This window comes from Aquarana catesbeiana, linkage group LG13 (genome assembly GCF_042186555.1).
Source record: "Aquarana catesbeiana isolate 2022-GZ linkage group LG13, ASM4218655v1, whole genome shotgun sequence".
Classification (NCBI taxonomy): Eukaryota; Metazoa; Chordata; class Amphibia; order Anura; family Ranidae; genus Aquarana; species Aquarana catesbeiana.
In genome coordinates, this window is record NC_133336.1 from 198,173,041 (window position 1) to 198,199,424 (window position 26,384).

General features: G+C 44.9%; 1 protein-coding gene across 1 annotated transcript in view; it reads right to left on the bottom strand.

The window, feature by feature from the left end:
* The window catches only part of LOC141116648 (uncharacterized), a 112,584-nt gene that overhangs the window by 15,750 nt on the left and 70,450 nt on the right, over nucleotides 1-26,384 (bottom strand). Inside the window, exons 8-10 of the mRNA XM_073609040.1 lie at nucleotides 23,882-24,139; nucleotides 8,284-8,415; nucleotides 1,619-1,659 (exon numbers count right to left, since the gene is read on the bottom strand). Coding sequence (XP_073465141.1) covers nucleotides 1,619-1,659; nucleotides 8,284-8,415; nucleotides 23,882-24,139 — 431 coding nt within the window. The remainder of the gene's footprint in view (nucleotides 1-1,618; nucleotides 1,660-8,283; nucleotides 8,416-23,881; nucleotides 24,140-26,384) is intronic.

Here is a 26,384-nt window from a genome sequence, read left to right on the forward strand (position 1 = left end):
CTCTTCTGTGTTTCCAGGGAAGGGTACTGTTCATACTACAGCATACAATGACATTGTAGACAATTGGGCTCTTCCAACCTTGTGGTAACAGTTTGTTGAAGACCCTTTTCTAATCCACCAATGACTGTACCCCTATGTACAAAGCCAGGTTCATAGAGACATGGTTTGACCAGTTGGTGTGGAGGAAGCTGAGTGTGTTACAGTGAAGTTCAGGTTATGATATACATACTTTTCTCAGCCAATCATATTTGTGGCTAAGCATGCTGGGAAAAGGTATTTAATGGAATAAAGTCAGGTGATCAGGCAGAGTGTTCCCGCCCAGGGCTACGGCCTGGGTGGATGGTGTATGAAGAGTTCCTGGCTGATAGGCCCGAAGCCTGGGGCCTATCCGGGAGGCTTCCGGCTGCTAGGCCTGACCGAGGCCTATCCGGGTGTTCAAGTTTTTGCAGAGGAAAGCCTGCCAAAGATCCGGTAACAATTCCAGAGGTAAGGAGTTCTACAGAAGCACCAGAGGGGACTTTTCATGAGCTGGATGCTATGAACTGGCTGGGCGAACTTCAGAGAGAACTCATCCAAGGGAATCATGCCCAGGAACCTGCACTCTGAGGATGTATGTCAGCCATCCTTACCCTCTGTAGTCACCATTTGGCTCTCGGAAATTTGGGGCCAGGGCTACACATGTTTTCACAATGGAATGTCCAACAAGCTCATGTAGGTGTGAAGCAAAAACACACCAGTAGTAAAATTGCGCTTGCTGTAAATAGTGAGCCGCTAACACAGCAAAAAGAATAATTGCCAAATAAATCAATGGAAACCAAAACGTGTAGCGCTAAATAAATAATGCACAAACTAATGAGGTGAATATCCAGTGCTCTAAATACAAAAAATTGTCCGAAAAGAAAACAAATAAATGTCCATCACTGAATAAAAAATGAATAAAAAATAAAAATAAAAAATAAAGTCCGTACACATAGGGACTCTAATAATCACTACCTGTGAAGAATGTGTAAAATACCATCACCAGCATATAGCTATATAAAAAAGTCTTTTTGAAGATAATGCACAGCTGGTTCCTTAGTAGTCCAACATATATATGTGTTAAATAATATATAGATAGACCAACTCTATGCATCACACCACAGTCTCTTCAAGAAAATGTGCAATTCCCGCAGCCAGTGAAGGTGGAGGCTTACCGGAGGGTTTGAACCCAAGACAGTATATACTGTAAGGGTTTGACCCTTACAGTATATACTGCCACGCATGCTCAGAATAAATTAAGAGACGAAAGCTATTGGCTACTGCCCCGTTTATAGTCCCGACGTACGTGTTTTACGTCACCGCGTTCAGAACGATCGGATTTTCCGACAACTTTGTGCGACCGTGTGTATGCAAGACAAGTTTGGCCCAAAATCCGTCGGAAAAAATACGAAGGATTTTGTTGTCGGAATGTCCGATCAATGTCCGATCGTATGTACAGAGCATAAGTGTTTTAGGAGCCATTCATGCAGAATCAACACTTTGCAACTGTATCAATTTGAACAGGCCTTTTCAGAGTGGTATGCTTTAAAAAAAATGTGGCCTCATGTGTATCACGTCTAGTGATATACGTAATATTTACCTTATCACAGATTGTACTGACTTCTGTGTCCTTCTCTGTACCTGTAATTTGAGCACACATTGTAAATTGATGATAGGAGGTTGTATCTCCCCAGTGGGAACACAGACAGCACATAAAAACTGTCTTTTTTTAAAGCAGAACGCCAGCCAAAATATAAAACACTCATTAAAGGTAAAATAAAAGAGCCAGCTTTTGCTACAATGTTCAACTTTAAGCAAGAGAATGTCATTGCAATACATTTTTCTACCACTAGATAGCCTCAGTCTGATGGCCAGTACTATTTAACCCACTTCCTTTGAGCTCAGGTCATCTTGGACCCATTGCAGCCTGTGACTGGACTGTGAAAGGAGAAGCAGTGATGAGCTCACTCTGGCAGGTGTTCCGAAACTCAAGTTCAGGACACAAACTAGATCTGCGGCAAGTTGGAATTTTTTTAAAATCCCAGGGCAGTCCCACAGAATCTGGGATGGTTTGAGGTATGTAGAGGGCACTTGCTGTTCAAAACTCAGCATGATAGCCAGACAACAAGCACTTCAGAAGGAGAGGCCAATTTATAATCCTCAGGGTTCAGGTTTTGGGTGAAGACCCCAAGATATTAAGCAACTAAAAGTGAAAGTGTAATACTGTTGCAGTGCGGCATAAAGGTTCAAGAAGTGGCTTGGTGAGATTGTATTTACAGCGGTGGTTGGAAAATGTAGCTAATTTATGTTTGTTGGCGGATCAAGTAGACGGAGGTGATGAAGCCCACAGTGGTCAGGATGTAACACCTCAATGTGCTAAAGACTTCCATGCCTACCTTCTCAATCAGTACGACAACACATTCAGGTACTGTCAGTAACTTCTACTTTCTGTTTGCTGTGGTCCTTAAAAGGGAAGCGTCAGTACTCTTGATGGGCCTTTTAGCAGTCAGTATCTCTAGGATAGAATATCTTCTGAATTTTTTTTGGTACAAGTGCAAAGCACCAGACTCCGTCTTCCCAGGTGGTCAAAAGTCGATCCAGCTTGGCTACTAGCTCTCAGAAGAAGCCAAATGGCTATGACAATTGGTTAGTATGCTCGGGAATGCTTTATAATATTTGCCAAATTAATGTGCAGCTCTTATTGATAGCCTGAAAAATTGCTACTCCGTTGAAGTGCTGCAATTTTTTTTTTTTGCAGTGGAGCAGTGACGGGATGGATCCTCCACCAGGGTTCTACTGGTATCTATGTCCCCCTCACTCCTTGGCCACATGACTGGTCTCAGACAGAACAGGAAGATATAATCTTCTGTATGATGATGCTGATGGTATTTAAAACCTGAGGTTCAAATTCTTTCCTATAATACGTAAGAGTCAGGAAGGGTTATAAGTTTGGTCTGGTGTCCCCAATGTGGAAATTTCATCCTCAATCCTTGGCCACATGACTGGTCTCAGATGGAACAGGAAGATTAATCTTTTATATCAGTGGTCTTGAAACTACAACCTGGGGTCCTCCCTTTATCTGGCCCTTGGGGCAATATTCCACCAACTGATATAATCTACGGGGCACTATTCTACCCATTGATACCAACAATGGGGCACTATTCTTTTCATACAAACCAATGATGGGGTATTGTTTATTCCCACTGATGTCGGGGAATTTTCTGCTCCCACCAGTCAAAGTCTGGCCCCCCAAAGTCTGAAGAGATTTATAACTTGATAGAGATTCCAGTTCTTTCCTAATCTATGTAAGAGTCAGGATAAGTTGTGCTGGTGTCACCCCTGGGGAAATGTCACGCTCAATTCCTGGCCATGTGACTGGTCTCAGGCAGAATAGGAAAATTAATCTTTTATATGTTGATGCCAACAGTATTTAAGACTCAGTAGAGGTTCCATTTATTTCCTATGCTATGTAAGAGTAAGGAAGGGGATTATACGTTTGTGCTGGTGTCCCCACTAGGGAGATTCCCCCTCACTTCCTGTGACCCATGTGACTGGTGTCAGGCAGAACAGGAAGATGAATCTTCTATATCAGCTATTCTTTTCAACATAGAGGAACCCTTTAAAAACGTTGCGGTCTTAAGGAATCCCTGCTACAAATTACTATATCTACCACTCATGCGATTGACAGTGGGGAGAATGCGCCTTACACTTGTGGTCATTGGGAAGAATCACCCCCTTACAGATAGCTAAAAAGATCAATGGTGACAGTGAGAACTTTTCAAAGAGGTAGAAATAGCTCATTGCTCAAAGAACCCCCTAGCAATCTCTGGAGGACCTCCTTCTAACATTCTATGGAACCCTGGTTGAGAAGCCCTGTTCTATATGGTGATGCCGACGGCATTTAAAAGTCTATGAAGGTTCCAATTCTTTCCTATTCTATGTAAGAGTAAGGAAGGGGTAAAGGTATGAGATGGTGTACCCACTGGGGAGATTCCCCCTCACTTCCCGATGTGTCACCAGAAGACGAAGTGAAGGGAAGCTCCTCAAGGAGTTTGACAAGCAGCCATAAAAAATGTGTTCTGAGGAAGGGTTGCAACCTCTGTCAAGGTTTTATTGCTGGTTTTATTGTTCTATAGGGAGCAGGTACTCTATCTTAAAGATGCATGCTGCTAAAAGGCCACAAAGAGCACTGAAACGTCCCTTTTAAGGACCAAAGCAGGCAAAAAGTAATAGTCCAGTATGATACTCCACATGTTATGTTGCTGGGGGACTATAACTTGGTTCCGTGTCCGGATGTTGACAGGCTCCATCAGTCGACTCGCAGGACCCCTGATCTTATGCAGTGGGCCGATACATTTGAGCTTATTGACGTGTGGCGGCACTACAATCCATCTGAGAAAATGTTTACACGTCACTCGTCCACCTTTCAGGCCCTCTCCCGCATTGACCTGGGGTTTGTTACGCGGGCGGTGCTGCAGAGGGTTTCGAAGGTACAGATCCTCCCTAGAGGAATCTCCGATCATGCCCCTATTATGATGATGGTATGATCGGGGCCCACTGCTGGGAGGAAATTGTGGAGACTGTCGGGGTACTGGATTGCAGACCCTAAGATCCAGGAAGATATATCGGAGGCCTTGTGTCATTATTGGCTTGAAAATGTTGATTCAGTGGGGGCCCTGGTGGGCTGGGATGCATTTAAGGGATGGTTGAGGGGAGAATATATTTCCCGCATTGCCCATAGTCAGAAGCAGTCTGTGCTGTCGCTGAGGGAACTGGAGGATGAGCTTAAGGATAAAGAGGCATGTTATGTTGCCGCTCCTACCCCTCTTAACTATGGGGACTGGCAGTTTGCGCTTCGGGCAGTTGAACTCTTCAGGATAGAGATGACAAAGAAATCAATGCTTAGTACTGCCCAGCGGGTTTTTGAATACGGAGACAAAAATGGCAAATTGCTGTCATGGTGGTCCCGGGGTCAGAATCCCAGTACCCATGTTTGGTGTATCAGGGATGAAGGAGGAGTTCCTCTCACGAACACTGATGAAATCCTTGCTAGATTTATGCAATATTACAAATCCCTTTACTCTACTAGAGTGGATTATGATTTAACAGAGCTTGGGGCCTACTTGGATAGAGTGGACTTTCCTGCTCTGTCCCGGAAGGCCAGCGAGAATCTAGAGAAGGATATTACCCTGGAAGAGGTCCAGATCGCTATGACTCAGATGCAACCTGGGAAAACCCCTGGTGCAGATGGCATCCCGATCGAGTTTTATTCCACTTATCAAGAATTCCTGGCTCCTAGGCTCACAAGGTTGTTCGCCCAATTTGCTGAACTTGGATCATTGCCGGAGTCTATGTCTGAAGCTGTTATTGTGTTGGTGCCCAAGCCGGGTAAGGACCCCGAGGACTGTGCGTCATATCGACCAATTTCTTTAATTAATGTCGATGCAAAGCTGTTGGCAAAGATATTGGCCAACCGCCTGGCGCAGGTCCTAGATGAGCTCATCCATGTGGATCAGACGGGGTTCATGCCCGGCAAGGGTACTGACATCAATTTGAGGAGACTACAGCTCAATCTCACCATCCCCCATGATAATGCTGGCTCCAGAATCATTGCCTCACTCGATGCCGAGAAGGCATTTGACTCGGTTGAGTGGGGCTACCTTTGGGAGGTTCTGGGTAGATATGGGTTTGGCCCTCATTTTTTTGCGCTGGCTGCAGTTGCTCTATGACAAACCCACTGCTTGTATAAGGACTAATGGTGGGATCTCCGAGGGGTTTCTACTACAGCGTGGCAAGCGACAGGGTTGCCCTCTTTCCCCTTCCCTGTTCGCCCTGGCGCTGGAACCCTTGGCTATCCTGCTCAGGGCGTCCCGGGGGGTGGAGGGCCTGCGGATTGGCCCCTTGGAGGAGAAGGTGTCATTATACGCCGATGATGCTCTGCTATACCTACATGATGCGGATTCCTCCCTGCGGGCTGCTCTGGAGCTCTTTGACGGGTTTGGCCGATTCTCGGGGGTCTGAATAAATTGGTCAAAATCTGTATTGTTCCCTCTTGACCCCTTGGCGTGGGTTACTGCGGCCTCCACCCAATTGCAGTGGGTATCGAGCTTTAAATATCTTGGTATTCAAATAAGTCGAGACCCCTCGGAATTTTTATGAGCTAAATCTTCGCCCAGTTCTATCACAACTTAGAGCTAGATGTGCCTCCTGGGGAAACCTCCCGCTTAACCTGTTAGGACGCATTAACCTGATAAGGATGGTTTTTCTTCCAAAATACAACTATTTATTTAGGAATTCTCCAGTGTGGATTCCAAACACATTCTTTAAAGAACTGGACAGTTGTATCGGGTCCTTCATTTGGGGAGGGTCTACCCCTTGGTTGGCTCAATTCACCCTATGTCTTCCTGTGAGGTGCGGGGGATTAGCGTTGACTAATTTTCGGGTCTACTACTGGGCGGCCATTTTGGTGTCGGAGACCTTGGAAACCTCGTATATAGGGGACCTGGGGCTTACGCTGATCTTCCGCTTCCAACTAGAATGACACTTAGGGTGTGGGTGGTAGCCAGGAGGAGGTTTCTCAAACCGAGCCAGTGGTCACCTTTTCAGCCTCTGTGGGGTAATACTAATTTCCCACACTTCCGTACAATTCCGGACCCACAAATGTGGGCAAAATATGGGGTGAAGACTCTTCGAGATATAATGCCTGCAGGGAAATTATTGACATACAAAGACCTCTCCGCCAAGTTTAAGTTACCCGGGTGGATGTATTTCCAATACCAACAGTTGAGCAATGCAGTGTGAGCACAGTTCCCGGGACCCATTGTCCTTTCCATGGATCCCATAGAGGAACTTTTGGCTCAAGAGTCACTTTCCAAACCTCTCTCCTCCCTTTATCTGTCACTACTTAGCTTGGATTCTCCCAGATTGGAGAAGCTGTGGGAGTCGTGGAAGGCTGACATTCCCACATTGGAGAGAGAGGAGTGGAGTGTTTTGAGGAGGGCTTTAGGTTGGTTATTTCATCTAGGGATAAAGTAACCCAGGCTAAGTTTCTTCATAGAGTATACTACACCCCACAACGACTGCACAGACTGTACCCCTTGAGAGACCCCCTATGTGGTAGGTGTAAGAGGGTTGTAGGGACATATTTTCATATGTTTTGGACTTGTCCTGAAGTGGCTAAATTCTGGGCTGCAGTATTTGAGGCCATTAATGAGCGTCTTGGGTTATCACTGGTACAATCGCCGGAGTTGGCATTCCTCGGGGTACAGGAGGACGATCAAATGCCAAGATATACTAAATTCCTCATTGCTTTTTTACTCTATTACGCAAAAAAAACGATTCTTCTTAGGTGGACATCTGCATCCCCCCCCCCACAATGAAGCTTTGGGAAGAGACTATCAATAAGGCTCTCCCACTGTATAAAATGACGTATTTGAATAGAAAGTGCCCCAAGAAGTTTGAGGGTATCTGGTCACCTTGGACAGCTTAGGGTTTTATGAGGGACATGTCTAGATAGTATGATGGAACATGTACTCACCTGTTGTCTGAGATGTTCTGGCCTCACCCTCCCCCCCCCCCCCCCCCCGCTACTTCTTTCCTCCTCCCCCCTCCCCTCCCCTCCCCTCCCCCCCCTAGTCATACCCCATCCTGGTTTATGATGTATTCTGCTGGAGACTCTTTCTGATTCAATTAAAAGTATATCCTATAGAGGGTTTAAAAATGCTTTAATGACAAGATTTGAATTTAGACTAAAAATATTGTCTGTATTCTCCTTGTTCTATCCTCCATATATGACATGTAAGGCGTACCATTTATTTATTTCTGTTTTTGTACCATGCTGTTTTTCTTTATCAATAAACTGAGATTTTTAATCGTAAAAAAAAAAAAGTAGGAGTCATTGACAATACCTGAACTTGCGATCGTAGTGGTTGGGCTGCTTGTGGTGTCAGACAGAACAGCAATCTCTTCCAATAGGACACAGACAGCATTTAAAGTTTGACAGAGGTTCTAATCCTTCCTACTCCAAAACTTGAACTTTTTTGAACTGGATCCTGTATAACCAATTACAGACCTTCTCAGCTCAATCATAGAAGCATTGGATCTTTTAAAGATCATGGGACGGATCAATGGAATGGCATGATTTGTCACAGGAGGCTGCAGACTCTTAATTAATTACAAATGAAAAGCAAAGCTGTTTGTGTAGTTTGAGCATCAGTATATGGATACCAGTTTCAAATTATTGCAATTTTTTAAATAAATACTTACTTATATTTTTGCTTTTCAGCTTCTTGTATAATAAAAATATAATTATAATAAGGGTGATAATTAAGGCAACGGTGGCAAGTACAATCCACTCCAGTGGAAATTCATCCATTTGTAGATGACTGGTGTGTCCTTCTGTAATGAAAGTTGAAAGGCCGTATTAAAACTCTTCCAGATCACATTAAAGTAATGATATTTCCTAAAATATTTCATTTCACAAAAATATCTTATTTTAAAGCGGGGTTCCACTCAAATTTTTAACTTAATCTTACCCCCTTCAGTTAATTGCATAGATGTTCAAATGCCGCACAAATTTTTTTTTTATCGCTGTAATTACCTTTATATTGTACTTTATTGTGGCACTTCCTGTCTCTCCTCCCATGGGAGTAGGCGTGTTTATTGCCTTTCCCCGGCGCCGCACTGTCTCCGGGGAGCTTAGTGTCAGGCTTCCCAAGATTCAGTCTGGAAACAATGATCATGAGTGTGAACAAGCTGTGAATGAACAGCATTAACCGCATCCAGGAAATCAATGCTTGTGGGCTTCACATGCCCACAAGCAAGATGGAAACAGCCAGCATCACATTTTTTAAGTTATTCTTCAGTACGAAAACAGACAGAGGCAGAAATATTACACCCAAACTGTGAGTATAATTTTGGGGTTAGCAAAGTGTCTCAATGACCTAAAAAAAAAAAAAAAAGATTGGTCGCCGGACTCCCGCTTTAAGAACTACAATCCTCTTTGGTCAGCTGGAAATCATTTTTGAGTGTCCGTTTTAGATGTCTCTTTTACATGACATTGCTATATATCCATCATCCTTTCAATATCTATCAGTCTTTTGGGCAAATACAAGTCCTACTTGCTATGCAGGTCTAAAGAGGATCTGTTCATTTCATGCCTGTCCATGGTTTTGGAATGGGATGTCCAGCAATCTCATATAGGTGTGTTGAACTGATCCATGGGCAGGGCAAAGCAACAAGTTTGCTGTTGGTTCCATCAACTGCTGGGTGGGTCTGTGTTGGAGCATACACAGTGCTAACGAGGGTTACATTGTTGGGGGAAGAGGAAAGAATCCCATGGTCTCCAATACTAAGAAGTACCATGATTTTCTCAATTCTCTAACAGAAATTAGGGCAAACGGTTCACTATCAGGTCAAAAGTTGGTGGACATCCCTACAAATGATTGAGACAAATGTGCACTTCCAAAATTGTAGTAACGATTTGGTGCAGACCCTTTGCTCATGTTCCCGCATGACTGTGCCCCTGTGTATAAAGGCAGCTCCATAAAGACATGGTTTGGTGTGGAGGAAGCTGAGTGACCTGCACAGAGCCCTGACCTCAATCCTAGTGATCCCCTTTGGTATGAATTGGAACACCGACTGCAGACCAATTCTTCTTATCCAACATTGACCTCACAAATGGTGGCATGCTCCATAAAGACACGGTTTGACCAGTTTGGTATTCAGCGAGCTCAGCTGGCCTCCGCAGAGCCCAGACCTCAACCCTACTGAACACCTTTCAGATGAATTGGGACACCGACTACAAACAAATTCTTATCTAACATTGACCCCACAAATGGTGTCCAGCTCCATAAAGACATGGTTGGACCAGTTTGCTATGGGGGAACTCAACGGGCCTCTGCAGAGTCCAGACCTCAACCCTACTGAACACCTTTGGGGTGAGTTGGAACACTGATGGTGAGCCAGATCATCTCATTCAACATCAGTACTTGACCTTGTAAATGGTGGCCAGATTCATAAAGACACGGTTTGAACAGTTTGGTGTGAACGAACTCAAGTGTCCTGCACAGAGCCCTGACCTAAACCATATTGATCACCTTTGGGATGAATTGGGACACAAACTGAAAGCTAGATGTTCTCATCCTATATCAGTACCTGATTTTACGAATATACTTTTGGCTGAATGGGCACAAATTCCAACAGACACCCTCTAAAATGTTGAGGAAAGCCTTCTGAGGAAAATTGGTGGCCAGTGAAGCCACAAAGAAAGGCCAACTCTATATGAATGTCATGTCGGGAGCATGTAAGTGGTCCTGTTCCATGACAGCTGCTGGTCTCATCCTAGCATCCTTGTTTTGGCTGTGATGAATTATCTCCGTCTGTCTGTCCACCTGCAAGGTGATTGATGTAGCCATTCTCTGGGTGGAGACCAAACCTTATTTAAGCCAGCCAAGCCTGCAGTCTCATGCTTGTGATAGCGTTTGTTATTCGTGCTCAAGCTCCCTGTTTGTCTGCCCTGCTCTGCTGTTTGAATTCCCCTGTTTATGACCATTGAATGGAACTTGGTCTACTCTGTGAACTCTGCTTGACTTTTGAATACGGATTGGATCCTGACTGTTCTGAACCTTGCCTGCCTTGTACCTGGACTGTCATTGAACCACTCTGCCTGTCTGCCAACAGCAAGTACATGTTTGCTGGGCTCAGTTCGCCCCTGTCCTGGCGTAGGTGGCCAGACGCTATAGCATTGTGTATAAGACCTGGGGGAACTCGAGTACCGGTAGGCCTGCTTGCCTTATGGGAAAGGGAGCTGCTATAGGTGAAAAACACACAAGCCATCCATAGTGTCTGACCACCTGTGTTGAGGTAGGCGTGACATGTCTAATCTTTTTTTGAACTGCAAAAACAATTGCAAGCCTTTTCATCCGGCATCGGTACCTGACCTCATAAATAGTGGCCAGCTTCATAAAGACATGGTCAGATCAGTTTGGTATCAGTACCTGATCTCATAAATGTTCTTTTGGCTGAATGGACACAAATTTAATGGAACACTCCAAAATTCTGTGGGAAGCCTTCCCAGAGAAGTGGAGAATTTTAAAGACCCAAAGGAAGGCAAATTCCATATTAATGGTTATGGTTTTTGAATGAGCTGTCCAACAAACTTATATAGGTGTGATGGTCAGGTGTACACACATTTGGACATGTCAATGGGGGTCTTCTATGCAACAATCCTTTGACTTTATCCTGAAAAAGCAAACTACGGGTCCTCTTTAAGTCTCTCCATGCTTGGAGAATTTGCAATGGGGAATAATCTTAGTTATCTTCCTAGCATAAGTAATGTGGGGCTAATTTTTCACACTGGTCTTTGCAGCAGTAAAAACCAGCACAGTCTTACTGCACTTGCACTGCAGAAAGTAGGTCGCCCACTTGCAGGAAGTCTGTGGTTCACCAAATGTTATATTTACCTCCCTAGTCAACTGTAGATACAGTAAGTGTGAAGGTGTTAAAAAAAAAACAAATTGAGAAAGGTAAATGTTTTCATAATCATTCTAAAGGGAAATGTGTGCATATATATATATATATATATATATATATATATATATATATTCAAAAGTATTGGGACATATGAAAGGCTGGACAGCCGCACTCCAAATATTCACCTTTATTGAAAAGTAAAATCAAGGCATCAAAGGTAAGTACAGACTAACTGCACTGCTGCTGACATGTTTCACACCAGGCTCGGTGCTTAGACTAGTGTGTGTAAAGGCAGGTGTCCCAATACTGTTGACAATATAGTACCCCCAGGTCCTTTTCCATCCTAGATTCCCCTAGAGGTTCTCCCCCCAGTGTATAGATTGCATTCATATTTTTGCCACCCAAATGCATTATTTTACATTTTTCTACATTGAACCTCATTTGCCATGTAGTCGCCCACCCCATTAATTTGTTCAGGTCTTTTTGCAAGCTTTCCACATCCTGCGGAGAAGTTATTGCCCTGCTTAGCTTAGTATCGTCTGCAAATACAGAGATTGAACTGTTTATCCCATCCTCCAGGTCGTTTATGAACAAATTAAATAGGATTGGTCCCAGCACAGAACCCTGGGGAACCCCACTACCCACCCCTGACCATTCTGAGTACTCCCCATTTATCACCACCCTCTGAACACACCCTTGTAGCCAGTTTTCAATCCATGTACTCACCCTATGGTCCATGCCAACGCACCTTATTTTGTACAGTAAACGTTTATGGGGAACTGTGTCAAATGCTTTTGCAAAATCCAGATACACCACGTCTACGGGCCTTCCTTTATCTAGATGGCAACTCACCTCCTCATAGAAGGTTAATAGATTGGTTTGGCAAGAACGATTCTTCATGAATCCATGCTGATTACTGCTAATGATATCATTCTTATTACTAAAATCTTGTATATAGTCCCTTATCATCCCCTCCAAGAGTTTACATACTATTGATGTTAGGCTAACTGGTCTGTAATTCCCAGGGATGTTTTTTGGGCCCTTTTTAAATATTGGTGCTACATTGGCTTTTCTCCAATCGGCTGGTACCATTCCAGTCAATAGACTGTAAAAATTAGGAACAATGGTCTGGCAATCACCTGACTGAGTTCCCTAAGTACCCTCGGATGCACGCCATCTGGTCCCGGTGATTTATTAATGTTAAGTTTCTCAAGTCTAATTTTAATTCCGTCCATGTAGGTGCTTCCTGTGTTGTGTCATGAGGATAAACACTGCAGTTTTGGTTACTGAAGCCCCCCGATTCACTCGTGAAGACTGAGGAGAAGAATAAATTCAATACCTTTGCCATCTCCCCATCCTTTGTAACCAGATGTCCTTCCTCATTCTTTATGGGGCCAATATGGTCTGTCCTCCCTTTTTTACTGTTTACATACTTAAAGAATTTCTTGGGATTTTTTTTGCTCTCCTCCGCTATGTGTCTTTCATGTTCTATCTTAGCCAACCTAATTGCACCCTTACATTTCTTATTGCATTCTTTATAAATTCTGAATGCTGTGGATGATCCCTCAACCTTGTATTTTTTGAAGGCCTTCTCCTTTGCTTTTATATGCATTTTTACATTGGAGTTAAGCCATCCAGGATGTTTGTTCGCTCTTTTAAATTTATTACCCAATGGGATACATTGGCTAATGCCCTTATTTAATATGCTCTTAAAGCAAACCCATCTCTCCTCCGTATTCTTTGTTCCTAATATTTTATCCCAATTTATGCCTTTTAGCAAGGTTTGTAGTTTAGGGAAGTTGGCTCTTTTGAAATTCAGTGTCTTTGTGTTCCCTTCATGTCTCCTATTTGTGTGATTTATACTGAAACTAATTGACCTGTGATCGCTGTTACCTAAATTGCCCCGTATTTCCACATCTGTTATCGGGTCTGTATTGTTGGTAATCAGTAGATCTAGTAATGTTTTATTTCTAGTTGGTGCGTCTACCATCTGACCCATAAAATTGTCCTGCAAGACACTAAGGAACTGGCGAGCCTTAAATGAATGCGCGGTTCCCTCCGCCCAGTCTATGTCTGGATAATTAAAATCCCCCATTATGATAACACTTCCCATCCTTGCTGCTAATCCAATTTGTGATAGGAGATCCGTCTCCACTTCCTCCCTCAGGTTAGGGGGCCTATAGCATACTCCCAGTATTATTTTCCCCTTAGCTTCATCCCTTTGGAGCTCTACCCATAAAGATTCCACCTCCTCCCTAGCCCCCTCAGTGATGTCATCTCTCACATTCACTTGTACATTATTCTTGATATATAGGCATACCCCTCCCCCTTTTTTACCCTCTCTGTCCTTGCAGTATAGGGTATACCCTTGAATGTTTGCCAGCCAATCATGAGAGCTGTTGAACCAGGTCTCTGAAATTCCCACAAAATCCAAATCCTCCTTGTACAACAGTATCTCTAGTTCACCCATCTTGTCCGCCAGGCTCCTGGCATTGGTGAACATGCCACATAGTTTAGACCGGTCGCATATTGTCCTCGTATTGGGTGTTTCAAGATTGCAACTTGGACTTGCTACTATACTCACCTTGTGTTTTTGTGCTTTGGTTAACCTACCACTAATGCCCCCAATACTACCCTCTGGAATATCTTCCGCGCTGGCTATCACTGTCTCTGGACCCTCCCCCCCATCGCCTAGTTTAAAAACCCCTCTAACTTTTTGGCCATCTTCATTCCCAGCAGATCTGCACCCTCCTCATTTAGGTGCAGTCCGTCCCTTCTATAGTACCGGTTACCGACTGAGAAGTCGGCCCAGTCCTCCAGGAACCCAAACCCCTCCTTACTACACCAGCTCTTCAGCCACTTGTTTACTTCCCTAATCTCCCTCTGCCTCTCTGGTGTGGCTCAATGTACCGGTAGTATTCCTGAGAACACTACCTTGGAGGTCCTTTTCCTCAATTTAGCTCCTAAGTCCCTAAAATCGTTCTTTAGGACACTCCATCTGCCTCTGACTTTGTCATTGGTGCCAACGTGCACCCTGACAGCCGGGTCTTCCCCAGCCCCTCCCAGTAATCTGTCCACAAGATCCGTGATGTGCCGAACCCGAGCGCCCGGTAGACAACATACTGTTCGGCGCTTCAGGTCTTGGTTACAGATTGCCCTCTCTGTCCTTCTAAGAATTGAGTCCCCTACCACCAGAATCTGTCTTTCCTTTCCCTTTGCTGCCCCCCCACTCTCACTGGAGGAGTTCTTCCCCTGGCAGCTAGGAGAGTCCCTCATCTCCAGCAGTGCTGGTCCCTGACTGGTTACACCAATGTCACTCAATGGAGTGTACTTATTGGGATGCTCCAGTCCTGGATCGGCCTCCCTGGCACTTCCCCCTCTACCCCTCCTGACTGTCACCCATCTACTCTTTGCTAGTGCCTGCACCTCTTTGTCTCCACCCGCCTCTGTGCTGGCCCCTGCCGGCACCTGCCGTGTACGTTCCTGGCTCACCTTTAGTATGGAGGGACTTCTCAGTGCTGACAGTTGCTTCCCCAGATTCAGATTTCTTGTGACCCGAACAAGTCAGGACAGTACAAATACCCCCCAAATTACCCCTTTTTTGAAAGTAGACATTCCAAGGTATTTAGTAAGATGCATGGGGAGGTTTTTGATGTTGTCATTTTTTCCTTCAATTCTTTGCAAAATGAAGATTTTTTTTTTCCTCCCACAAAATTGTCATTGTAATAGGTTATTTCTCTCACATGGCATGTGTATACCACAAATTACGCCCCAAAATACCACATGTGTGGGACTTTTCCACAGCCTAGCCACATACAGAGGCCCAACATGCAGAGAGCACCATCAAGTGTTCTAGGAGCATAAATGACACATCTAACTTGTTAACTACCTATTACAATTTTGAAGGCCCTGGAGCACCAGGACAATAGAAACGCCCACAAAATGACCCCATTTTGGAAAGCTAACACCCCAACGTATAATCTATGAGGCATAATGAGTCTTTTGAACGGTTCATTTTTTTCCAGAAGTTTTTGGAAAATGTGGAAAAAAATGAAAACGCATTTTTTTTACACAAAGTTGTCCATTTATAAGATATTTCCAACACGTAGCATGTACATAGCAAAAATGACACCCCAAAATACATTCTGCTACTCTTCCCAAGTATGGTGATACCACATGTGTGAGACTTTTACACAGCCTGGCTACATACAGAGGCCCAACATTGAAATAGCACCTTCAGGCATTCTAGGAGCATAAATTACACATCACATTTCTCAAACACCTATTACACTTTTGAAGGCCCTGGAGCACCAGGACAATGGAAACGCCCACAAAATGACCCCATTTTGGAAAGCAAACACTCCAACGTATAATCTACGAGGCATAATGAGTCTTTTGAACAGTTCATTTTTTTTCCAGAAGTTTTTGGAAAATGTGGGAAAAAAATGAAAACGCATTTTTTTTTACACAAAGTTGTCCATTTATAAGATATTTCTAACACATAGCATGTACATAGCAAAAATGACACCCCAAAATACATTCTGCTACTCCTCCTGAGTATAACGATACCACATGTGTGAGACTTTTACACAGCCTGGCCACATACAAGGAACACCGTCAGGTGTTCTAGGGACACATAGCATGCACATACTAAGAATTACACCCCAAAATACATTCTGCTGAGCAAAGGGTAAAAAAAAAGATTACCTGTGGTTTTAGTAGCACAGTTGTCCACAGGAGGATAGCACTGGTCCAGGCAGCAGGCAGGAACTTGGTCAGCAAAAGCGAACGCAATTTTCCAGGCAACAGGCAGGAACACTGTCCATAGTCAATACAGGCAGCAGGCAGGGATACTGTCCATATACAGTCCAGGGTCAGTGCAGGCAGAGATTGTCAGCAGTGCCAATATATTGATCCTGGTAGTAGGCAGGAACATGGTCCATCCATGTGGTGTGGTCAGTTCATGCGACCGGCAGAGGCATGATGGCATAGGTCCTACAGGCAGCAGGCAGAAGTAGGGCCTCGTTCAGGACAGAATGGGGACAGGGGTAGAGGCTTCTCCCACCCAAATCTCTTTGAAGCCTCTGAGTCTCCAGACCCTAATCTAGGAACGAGAGAAAAAAAATGTTTTCTTCGTCCAGAAAAACAATTCTGGAGCCCCTCACATATGTGAGACCCCTGTGTTATGAATCCCACTAGTCCAGTTGCAGGGTACAAGATCAGTCCAAGAGGCAGGCAAAAAGGATGGTCAAACAGTCCAGGGTCAGTTCCAGATCAGGCAGAGGTATGTACAGAATAAGTAGGCAGAAACGTGGTCGAATAACAAGCCAGGGTCAGTTCCAGATCAGGCAGAGATATGAACAGAATCGGTAGGCAGAAGCGTGTTCGAATAACAAGCCAGGGTCAGTTACAGAGCAAGTAGAGGCATAAGGGGTGTGAAGGTAAATGGCAGGAAGTGAGGGTTAGGTTTACCATACTTCACTAATAATTTAGTGAAGTATGGTAACAACGGAAACAGTAAACTATGCAGAGGCCTGGTTGGGAAGGACATTGGGGACAATAAAAAGTGGTGTCTCTTCTCACTCCTCCTTTGGTGCACACCCAGCATTTTTTCTGCCGTTTTTGGCCTGTTGGTCTGGGGGGGATTTTTTCGGGAAAGTGGCGTTTGGAGAGTCTGCTAATCACATCGGATCGAATGGTTTCTGGTGGGCCATTCGGGAATACAATATCAGTGGTGATTTCCTCCTGGTAGCCAAGGAAGGATTTGGGGCTTGCAGTGGATTTTTGATAAATAACGCAGCTGTTTTATATGGCCAAATTAAACAAATAAATTGAAACTTTTTTATACCACTGGTATGTTCGTCTCGTGGCAAGGTAGGGTTCGAGCATCTGGTCGTTGAAGTCAACACCCCCCATAAACATGTTGTATTCGTGGATACATGTTGGCATTTTGGATTCGGCCATTCCTCCTGGTTATCTCCACGACGGTATTATTGTGGATTGATGACATTCTTAGCGATGACAAATGGCACTGATATGTGGCACTGATGACACGCGACACTGGCAGATTGCACTGGTGACAGATGGCACTGATATGTGGCACTGATGACATGTGACACTGATGTGGTAGGTGACACTGACAGGTGACACTGATGTGGCAGGTGACAGACAGGTGGCACTGATGTGGCAGGTGACACTGACAGATGGCACTGATGACAGGTGGCACTGATACGTGGCACTGATAGATGGCATTGATACGTGGCACTGATGTGGCACTGATGACACGTGGCACTGATGTGGCACCGATGAAACGTGGCACTGATGTGGTAGGGGACACTGACAGGTGGCACTCATGTGGCAGGTGACACTGACAGATGGCACTGACGACAGATGGCACTGACAAATGGCACTGATGACAGATGGCACTGTGACACCAACAGTAATGAGCACTGTGGCACTGTATGGGCACTGTTGGGCTCTGATGTGTGTTTCTACTGTGTTTTTACAAAACGGCTGGCACTCACGATTTAGCACAGATCCTCTCTCTCCTCACACACTGTCTCATATGCTTACACTTGAGATCATCTCTCATTGGAACCTCCGATCGCGCTGTAAACGGCAGCTGTGATTGGCCGTTTTCAGCGATCTGTGACTGGCTGTGTGACTGTGACTGGCTGTGTCCCTTCCCCGATGCATCGCGGAAGTAAACAGGAGGACGTCCAGGGATGGCCTCCCGGCAATTGGAGTCCGCGCTGTAGCCGTCTTTCGACTATAGCGTGGACGTCTAGTGGTTAATGTCTAAACCACTGGCAACAAAAGTGCGTACACCCCTAAGGAAAAATGTCCAAATTGGGGCCAAAGTGTCAATATTTTATATGGCCACCCTTATTTTCCAGCACTTCCTTAACCCTCTTGGGCATGGAGTTCACCAGAGCTTCACAGGTTGCCACTGGAGTCCTCTTCCACTCCTCCATGACGACATCACAGAGCTGGTGGATGTTAGAGACCTTGTGCTCCTCCACCTTCTGTTTGACAATTCCCCACAGATGCTCAATAGGGTTTAGGTCTAGAGACATGCTTGGTCATTCCATCACCTTTACCCTTAGCCTATTTAGCAAGGCAGTGGTCATCTTGGAGGTGTGTTTGGGGTTGTTATGTTGGAATACTGCCCTGTGGCCCAGTCTCCGAAGGGAGGGGATCATACTCTGCTTCAGTATGTCACAGTACATGTTGGCATTTATGGTTCTCTCAGTGAACTGTAGCTCCCCAGTGCCGGTGTCTTGTCGAATACAGTCCCTTATCATATAGTGTCCGCCCTGTACTGCGCAGGCGCAGTACGGAGGACAAATGAGACGCCGAAAGTCTCCGAAGTTTAACAGCTGATCATCAGCTGTACACGGCGCCTGCGCTTTTATTCTCACCCTATGTCCAGGTTCATTCCCTACTATCCAAGTGGACATAGAGTTAGAATAAATAATTGCCGAGCGCAGCGAGGCCGTGCCCGAAGCGTGGTGAGCGAAGCGAGCCCACGAGGGGCCCTCTTACAAAGCCATCGCTAAGAAGTGCCCAAGCGCCGTGTACAGCTGATGGTCAGCTGATCAACTTCGGACACTTTCGGCATCTCCTTCTGCTCCGTACTGCGCAAGCGCTGCGCCTGCGCAGTACGGGGCGGACACTATGCGATAGGAGGACAGTTCTAGTCAGAACACCGGCAGCACTCATGCAGCCCCAGACCATGACACTCCCACCACCATGCTTGACTGTAGACAAGACATACTTGTCTTTGTACTCCTCACCTGGTTGCCCCCACACATGCTTGACACCTTCTGAACCAAATACATTTATCTTGGTCTCATCAGACCACAGGACATGGTTTCAGTAATCCATGTCCTTAGTCTGCTTGTCTTCAGCAAACTGTTGGCGGGCTTTCTTGTGCATCATCCTTAGAAGAGGCTTCCTTCTGGGACGACAGCCATGCAGACCAATTTGATGCAGTGTGCGGCGTGTGGTCTGAGCACTGACAGGCTGTCCCCCACCCCTTCAACCTCTGCAGCAATGCTGGCAGCACTCATATGTCTATTTCCCAAAGACAACCTCTGGATATGATGCTGAGCAAGTGCACTCAACTTTGTTGGTTTACCATGGTGAGGCCTTTTCTTAGTGGAACCTGTCCTGTTAAACCGCTGTATGGTCTTGGCCACCGTGCTGCAGCTCAGTTTCAGGGTCTTGGCAATCTTCTTATAGCCTAGGCCATTGCAGTTTGAAGCACCTGATTAGAACCATAGGCTCCAATAGGCATCAAAAAAGGTGACCTGCGAGCGCCATGCTGGGTGCTCGCTGGTCACTCAGCTGTGTTAGAAAAGCGAATTAATATTTGCTTTCCTAACACTAAACCGTCTCTCCGCCAATCAGGTGCTCAGGTCTGTTACCCGTCACCTGATTGGCTGAAACGACAGGCATCCAATCATAGCAGAGGTCGGGAAGAGAGGATGAGAGAAGATGTTGAGGAGCTGTCCCACGGCCACTGAGACAGGGTAAGTACAGATGGGAACAGTGGCTGCGTTTGAAGGGGCACAGTGAGGCTGCATTTGATGGGCACAGTGGCGGCAATTGATGGGCACAATGGCTGCGTTTGATGGGCACAGTGGCTGCGTCTGAAGGCACAGTGGCGGCAATTGATGGGCACAGTGGCTGCTTTAGCACAGTGGCTGTGTTTGATGGCACAGTGACGGCAATTTATGTGCACAGTGGCTGCGTTTGATGGCACAGTGGCGGCAATTGATGGGCACAGTGGCTGCGTTTGATGGCACAGTGGCTGCGTTTGATAGAACAGTGGTGGCAATTGATGTGCATAGTGGCTGCGTTTGATGGCACAGTGGCTGCGTTTGATGGAACAGTGGCAGAAATTGATGGGCACAGTGGCTGTGTTTGATGGCACAGTGGCTGCATTTGATGGAACAGTGGCTGCAATTGATGGAGCAGTGGCGGCAATTGATGGCACAGTGGCTGCGTTTGATGGCACAGTGGCGGCAATTGATGGGCACAGTGGTTGCGTTTGATGGCACAGTGGCGGCAATTGATGTGTACAGTGGCTGCGTTTGAGGGCACAGTGGCTGCGTTTGATGGTACAGTGGCGGCAATTGATGGGCACAGTGGCTGCGTTTGATGGCACAGTGGCTGCGTTTGATGGTACAGTGAGGCTGCAATTGATGGCATTTTTTTTGGAGAATTTGTTCAGTTTGTTTGCGCCCCCCCCAAAAATTTTGAGCGCCAGCCGCCACTGAAAGTAAGAATGCTTTCAGAAATATATTTTTTAATTGTTTATTTTTATAATTTAACAAAATGCAAAGTGAGTGAAAAGAAAAACCTAAATCAAATCAGTATTTGGTGTGACCCCCCTTTTGGCTTCAAACCGGCATCAGTTCTTACACTTATACACTTTGCACACTTGCACAAAGTCGGGGATTTTGTAGGATTAGAGTCAGGTGTATGATTAACCAGTTATACCAAGCAGGTGCTAATGATCATCAATTTCAGATGTAGGTTGAAACAGTCATTAACTGAAACAGAAACAGCTGTTGTACTTCATGAGGAACAGCCAAACTCTGCTACAAAGGTGAGGTTGTGGAAGACCGTGTCATATCACAGGTCATACACCATGGCAAGACTGAGCACAGCAACAAGATACAAGGTAGTTATATGGTATCAGCAAGGTCTCTCCCAGGTAAAGATTTCAAAGCAGACCTTGGTTTCAAGATGGTATTGTTCAATCTCTTTTGAAGAAGCACCAAGAAACGCGTAGCCTTGAGGAGCATAGATGCAGTGGTCAGCCAAGGAAACGTAATGCAGCGGATGAAAGACACACCATGCTTACTTTTCTTCCTATAGGTGTGTGCCGTCTATTGCATTAGGGTGTGCACCCCAAAGTTTACATACATACATACACACGCAGACAGACGCTATTATAAATGAAAGGAAACAAACATTTTAAAATGTATTAAAACATAGACAATGTTAATAGAGCAGTAGACTGTATCAGTAGGGCAGTGGATGGTGTCAGTAGTTTTTTTTGTTATCATTATTTTTTACAATTTTTAAAAATTCTTTTTTTATAATATAATTTTTTTTTTTACAATTTTTTACAATTTTTTAGGAGCCCTATTTGGGGGACTTTGGTGAAATATCAGGGGACTAAACACGAGGGGGGGGCAGGCAGCTAGGGGAATTGGCACTGCACAAGGTGATTAGGATGTGCTCAGGCACACCTGGCACACCCCCTGTGCACGCCTATGGTGACCCTTCCACATCAGAAGATGTCCAGCAAGTGGCATCAGCACAAGAACTGGTGGAAACCAGTGTGACCCAAGTACACCCATTTACTGTCCGGAGAAGTCTGGCCAGAAGTGGTCTACATGAAAGAGTTGCATCCAAGAAGGCAAATCTTTGACGTGGAAACAATGCTAAGCGACTCAACTATATGGGAAAACATAAGAGCTGGGGTGCAGAAAAATGGCAGCAGGTGCTCTGGACTGATGAGTCAAAATGGGAAATACTGAGCTGTAGCAGGAGGCAGTTTGTTGGGGGAAGGCCTGGAGAGCGGTACAATAATAAATGTCTGCAGCCAACTGTGAAGCATGGTGGAGGCTCCTTGATAGTTTGAGGCTATATTTCTGCAAATGGAGTTGGAGATTTGGTCAGGATCAATGGTGTCCTTAATACTGGGAAATACAGGCAGATATAGTAGTTATCCATTATGCCATACCATCAGGGAGGCGTGTGATTGGCCCCAAGTTGATTCCCAAACATGCGGCCAATGTCATTTAGAACTATCTTCAGTGTAAAGAAGAACAAAGAGTCCTGGAAGTGATGGTTTGACCCCCACAGAGCCCTGATCTCACCATCAACAAGTCTATCTGGGATGACATGAAGAGACAGAAGGATTTAATGCAGCCGACATCCACAGAAGATCTGAGGTTATCTCTCCAAGATGTTTGGAACAACCTACCTGCCAAGTCCCTTCAAAAACTGTGCAAGTCTACCTAGAAGAACTGATGCTGGTTTGAAGGCTAAAGCCACGTACACACGAGTGGAATGTCCGACAGAAAAAGTCAGACGGAAGCTTTTCATCGTATATTCCGATCGTGTGTAGGCCTCATCTGACTTACCTTTTTGAAAAATCTGACGGACCTAGAAATGGAACATGTTCTAAATATTTCCGACGGACCCAATTCCTATCGGGAAAACCGATCGTCTGTATGCTGTTCCGACGGACCAAGAACGACGCATGCTCTGAAGCAAGTACGAGACGGAAGCTATTGGCTACTGGCTATTAAACTTCCTTTTTCTAGTCCCGTCATAAGTGTTGTACGTCACCGCGTTCTGGACGGTTGGACTTTGGTCGGACTTTGGATTGACCGTGTGTAGGCAAGACCGCTTGAATGGAATTCCATTGGAGTTCCGTTGAAGAAACCTTCGGAGCTTATTCCGATGGCAAAGCCGGTCGTGTGTACGCGGCATAAGGGTTCAAACATTGATTGAATTTGTATTTCTCTTTTGTTTATTTATTTTCCATTTGTTCAAAAAATAAATTATTAACACTTCTATTTCCTGAAAGCATTCTTAATTTACAGCATTTTTTCACACCTCCCTAAAACATTTGCACGGTTTTGTATATATACAGTATATAATATTCTGGTTCCATCTCAATTTGTTTGCAATCTTCCTACAACCAGGTAACTTTATTGAAGCTGTCATTAAAACTATATAGACGGTACTCTTACTGGTAATTGAAACAACAATTGATAGAATTACATTTTGTGTATAAAAAGGTGCTTTTGAGCGATACAAGCCCAGTTTCAACTTCACAAGCAACCAAAATTCTAATGGCCAAACCCACGGCTATTAGATTTTTTGGCAGTCTGTTTATGAAAAAAAAAATGTACTGGACGAATGTCACAAGCATTCACCCATCTGTAAGGTACTATCCTCCTATTTTTGTATATGTCTATTTTTTATGATCTTCAGCTCCATCTAGTGGCCATAATGCAGTATATTGCTGATTGTGGTTATTGTTAGAAAATATTTCATTATAACCACTAGATGGAGCTGACGATCATAGGAAATAATCATATTAGACAAAATACAAGGATAATTCATTACGGCTGGGCGAATGCTTGTGACATTCATTCTGATTTTTTTTTTTTATAAACGGACCCCTGAGTATCTACCGGTTACCGCAGATCACTTTTTAGAGGGTGGTAAGCCTTACCACCTGTCTGAAAGAGCCCTTTCTGGTAAATGTCTCATTCACTGATATTTTAATATGCCCCACTACAGTGGTAGCTTTGATAAATCTTGTATGTTTCTTTAATGTAAAAGCTGACATAATTACCTTTGTGACAGTATTGCCAGGGGGTGACGGATTTGGAGACATTGCTGACGGGGTTTGTGGCGGTACATTTGCAGGTGATGTTGGGGTTAACATTAGATATGTGAAGCGTTCGATTAGTTATATATAAGTCACTGGTGTTTGGGTAACTCCAGAAAATGTTGAGGTTTGAAGCATTCGCTAGGCAGGTCAGGGCCAGACTGCAGGTCCCGTTGCTGGTCACTTCGGCACGAATATTTATGTCATTACCCAACAAGACGGCTGCAATAGAATAAGGAGTATGTAAATGTCAAAAGATGGACAATATTGGGGATCATCAAAAGCTTAGCGGGAAACAAGATGCAATTAATCTATTAAAGCTGAGCTTTGGGCACAGAAACTTTCATTCCTTAGTAGCCACAAAGGATATGAATACACTTTGTGTGCACCAAATGCTTTTGAAAACCTAGATATAACCTAGTAAATGTAACATTGAAATCATCTCTGTGCTGTGCATAGCCTGTGCAGAGAGCAGAATTGCTGATTTTTGAAGGGCCCCACTATTCTTGGTCAAAGTTCCTGGGTCTACATCTCCTGTGCCCATTATAAGAGGTTCCCACCATCCCTGTGCTGAGTTCCCGGGTCTGTACAACTGCTGTGCCCACTATGAGGGATTCCCACCATCTCTACACTAAGTTCCCAGGTCTGCACACCCCTTCTTCCCATTTTGAAGGGTTCCCACTGTCCCTGTGTTGAGTTCCTGGGTCTGCACACTCCTTATGCCCATTCTGAAGGGTTCCCACCATCCCTGTGCTGAGTTCCTGGTTCTGCCCACCTGCTGTGCCCAATATGAGATTTTCCCACCATCCCTGCTTTGAGTTCCTGGGTCCACACACCTGCTTTGTCCATAATGAGGGGTTCCCAACATCCCTGTGCTGAGTTCCTAGGTCTGCACACTACTTGTGCCCATTCTGAAGGGTTCCCACCATCCCGGTGCTGAGTTCCTGCATCTTCTCACCCGCTGTGCCCATTATGAGGGGTTCCCACCATCCCTTCTTTGCAATCCTGGATCTACACAACTGCTGTTTCCATTATGAGGGATTCCCACCATCCCTGTGCTGAGTTCCTGGGTATATACATTTGCTGTGCCCATTATGTGGGGTTCCCACCATCCCTGTGCTGATTTCCCAGTTCTGTACAGCTGCTGTGCCCATTATGAGGGGTTCTCACCATCCCTGTGCTGAGTTCTGGGGTCTGTTCACCTGCTGTGCCCATTATCAGGGGTTCTCACCATCCCTGCTTTGCGTTCCTGGGTCTACATACCTGCTGTGTTCATTATGAGAAGTTCATTTTGTTTATTGAAAAATCTTACAAACAACAACTTATATACAATAAAACCATAATAAATAAATAAAACATATTTACAAAGTAATTGAATATGACTATACAAAACAAATAAAATCAAGAACATAATAAATGGTGCAAACCAAATTGCGTACAACATAATCTCTACGGGAGAGCCAGACTAAGGAATATCACTGTCACCATGCATGTAGCCTTTTATGAAAATCATATTTGATCTGAAAATCTAGGGGAGTGAAAGCATACAAAGAAAAGCCGCATACCCTGAGATCAACAGTCTCAAGACCCCAAATCTTCCCAACCTCACCCAGAATGTCCTGCACCACCACTTCGACAGGGAGGATTTTACTCCGTAAGGATATCTGACACAGTGCACTCCACATGAAATAAAGGACTAGACTAACTTAATAAATAATATTAGACTAACTTAAAAAAGTGTTTCCAAATCATAATCCCGATGAGTCTGGAATGCCCCATACACCCACTCTGCATAACTCATATGGGGGAGGAAGTGTATACTTGGAGCCCTCCCCACCCTCTTGTACACCTCTATATTAAAAGGGCACTGAAGTAGAAAGTGATCCATGGACTCCACCACTCCACCACACTCCACTCTCGGGCAGCCCCGATCACTCATCTAAAGAAACTTCAAGTTGCCCTTCACATATAGTTTTCCATGAAAGGCAAGCCAAGTCTCATCCCTAAACTTTATTGGTATTCTCTCCAAATTAATCAATTACAAACCCACCCCCAAAACCAGGCTTGGGCAATCCCTCAAGGCCAGTGGCTCGCAAAAAGCAGAGCTCATGATCCGCTTCTCAAGAAGTTTCCTTGGAAGAGATCTGACTTCTCCTGCTGTTACTTGCCACTGCAGAAGCATTTTCAAACACGGGGCAACATAATCCCAGAGCTTTTCATGCTTGAACCTCAGGCTTTTCACTGGCCCATCATTTTCCCAGTCTCGTAGAAAGGGCCTAAACCAGGACTGGAAAGTACCAACCCACCCAGGCGGTCTCTCTGCCAAAATTATGAGGGGTGCCCACCATCCCTGTGCTGATTTCCCATGTCTGTATACCTGCTCTGCTCATTATGAGGAATTCTCACCATCTCTGTTCTGAGCTCTCAGGTCTGTACACCTACTATGCTCATGGTGTTCCCACCAAGA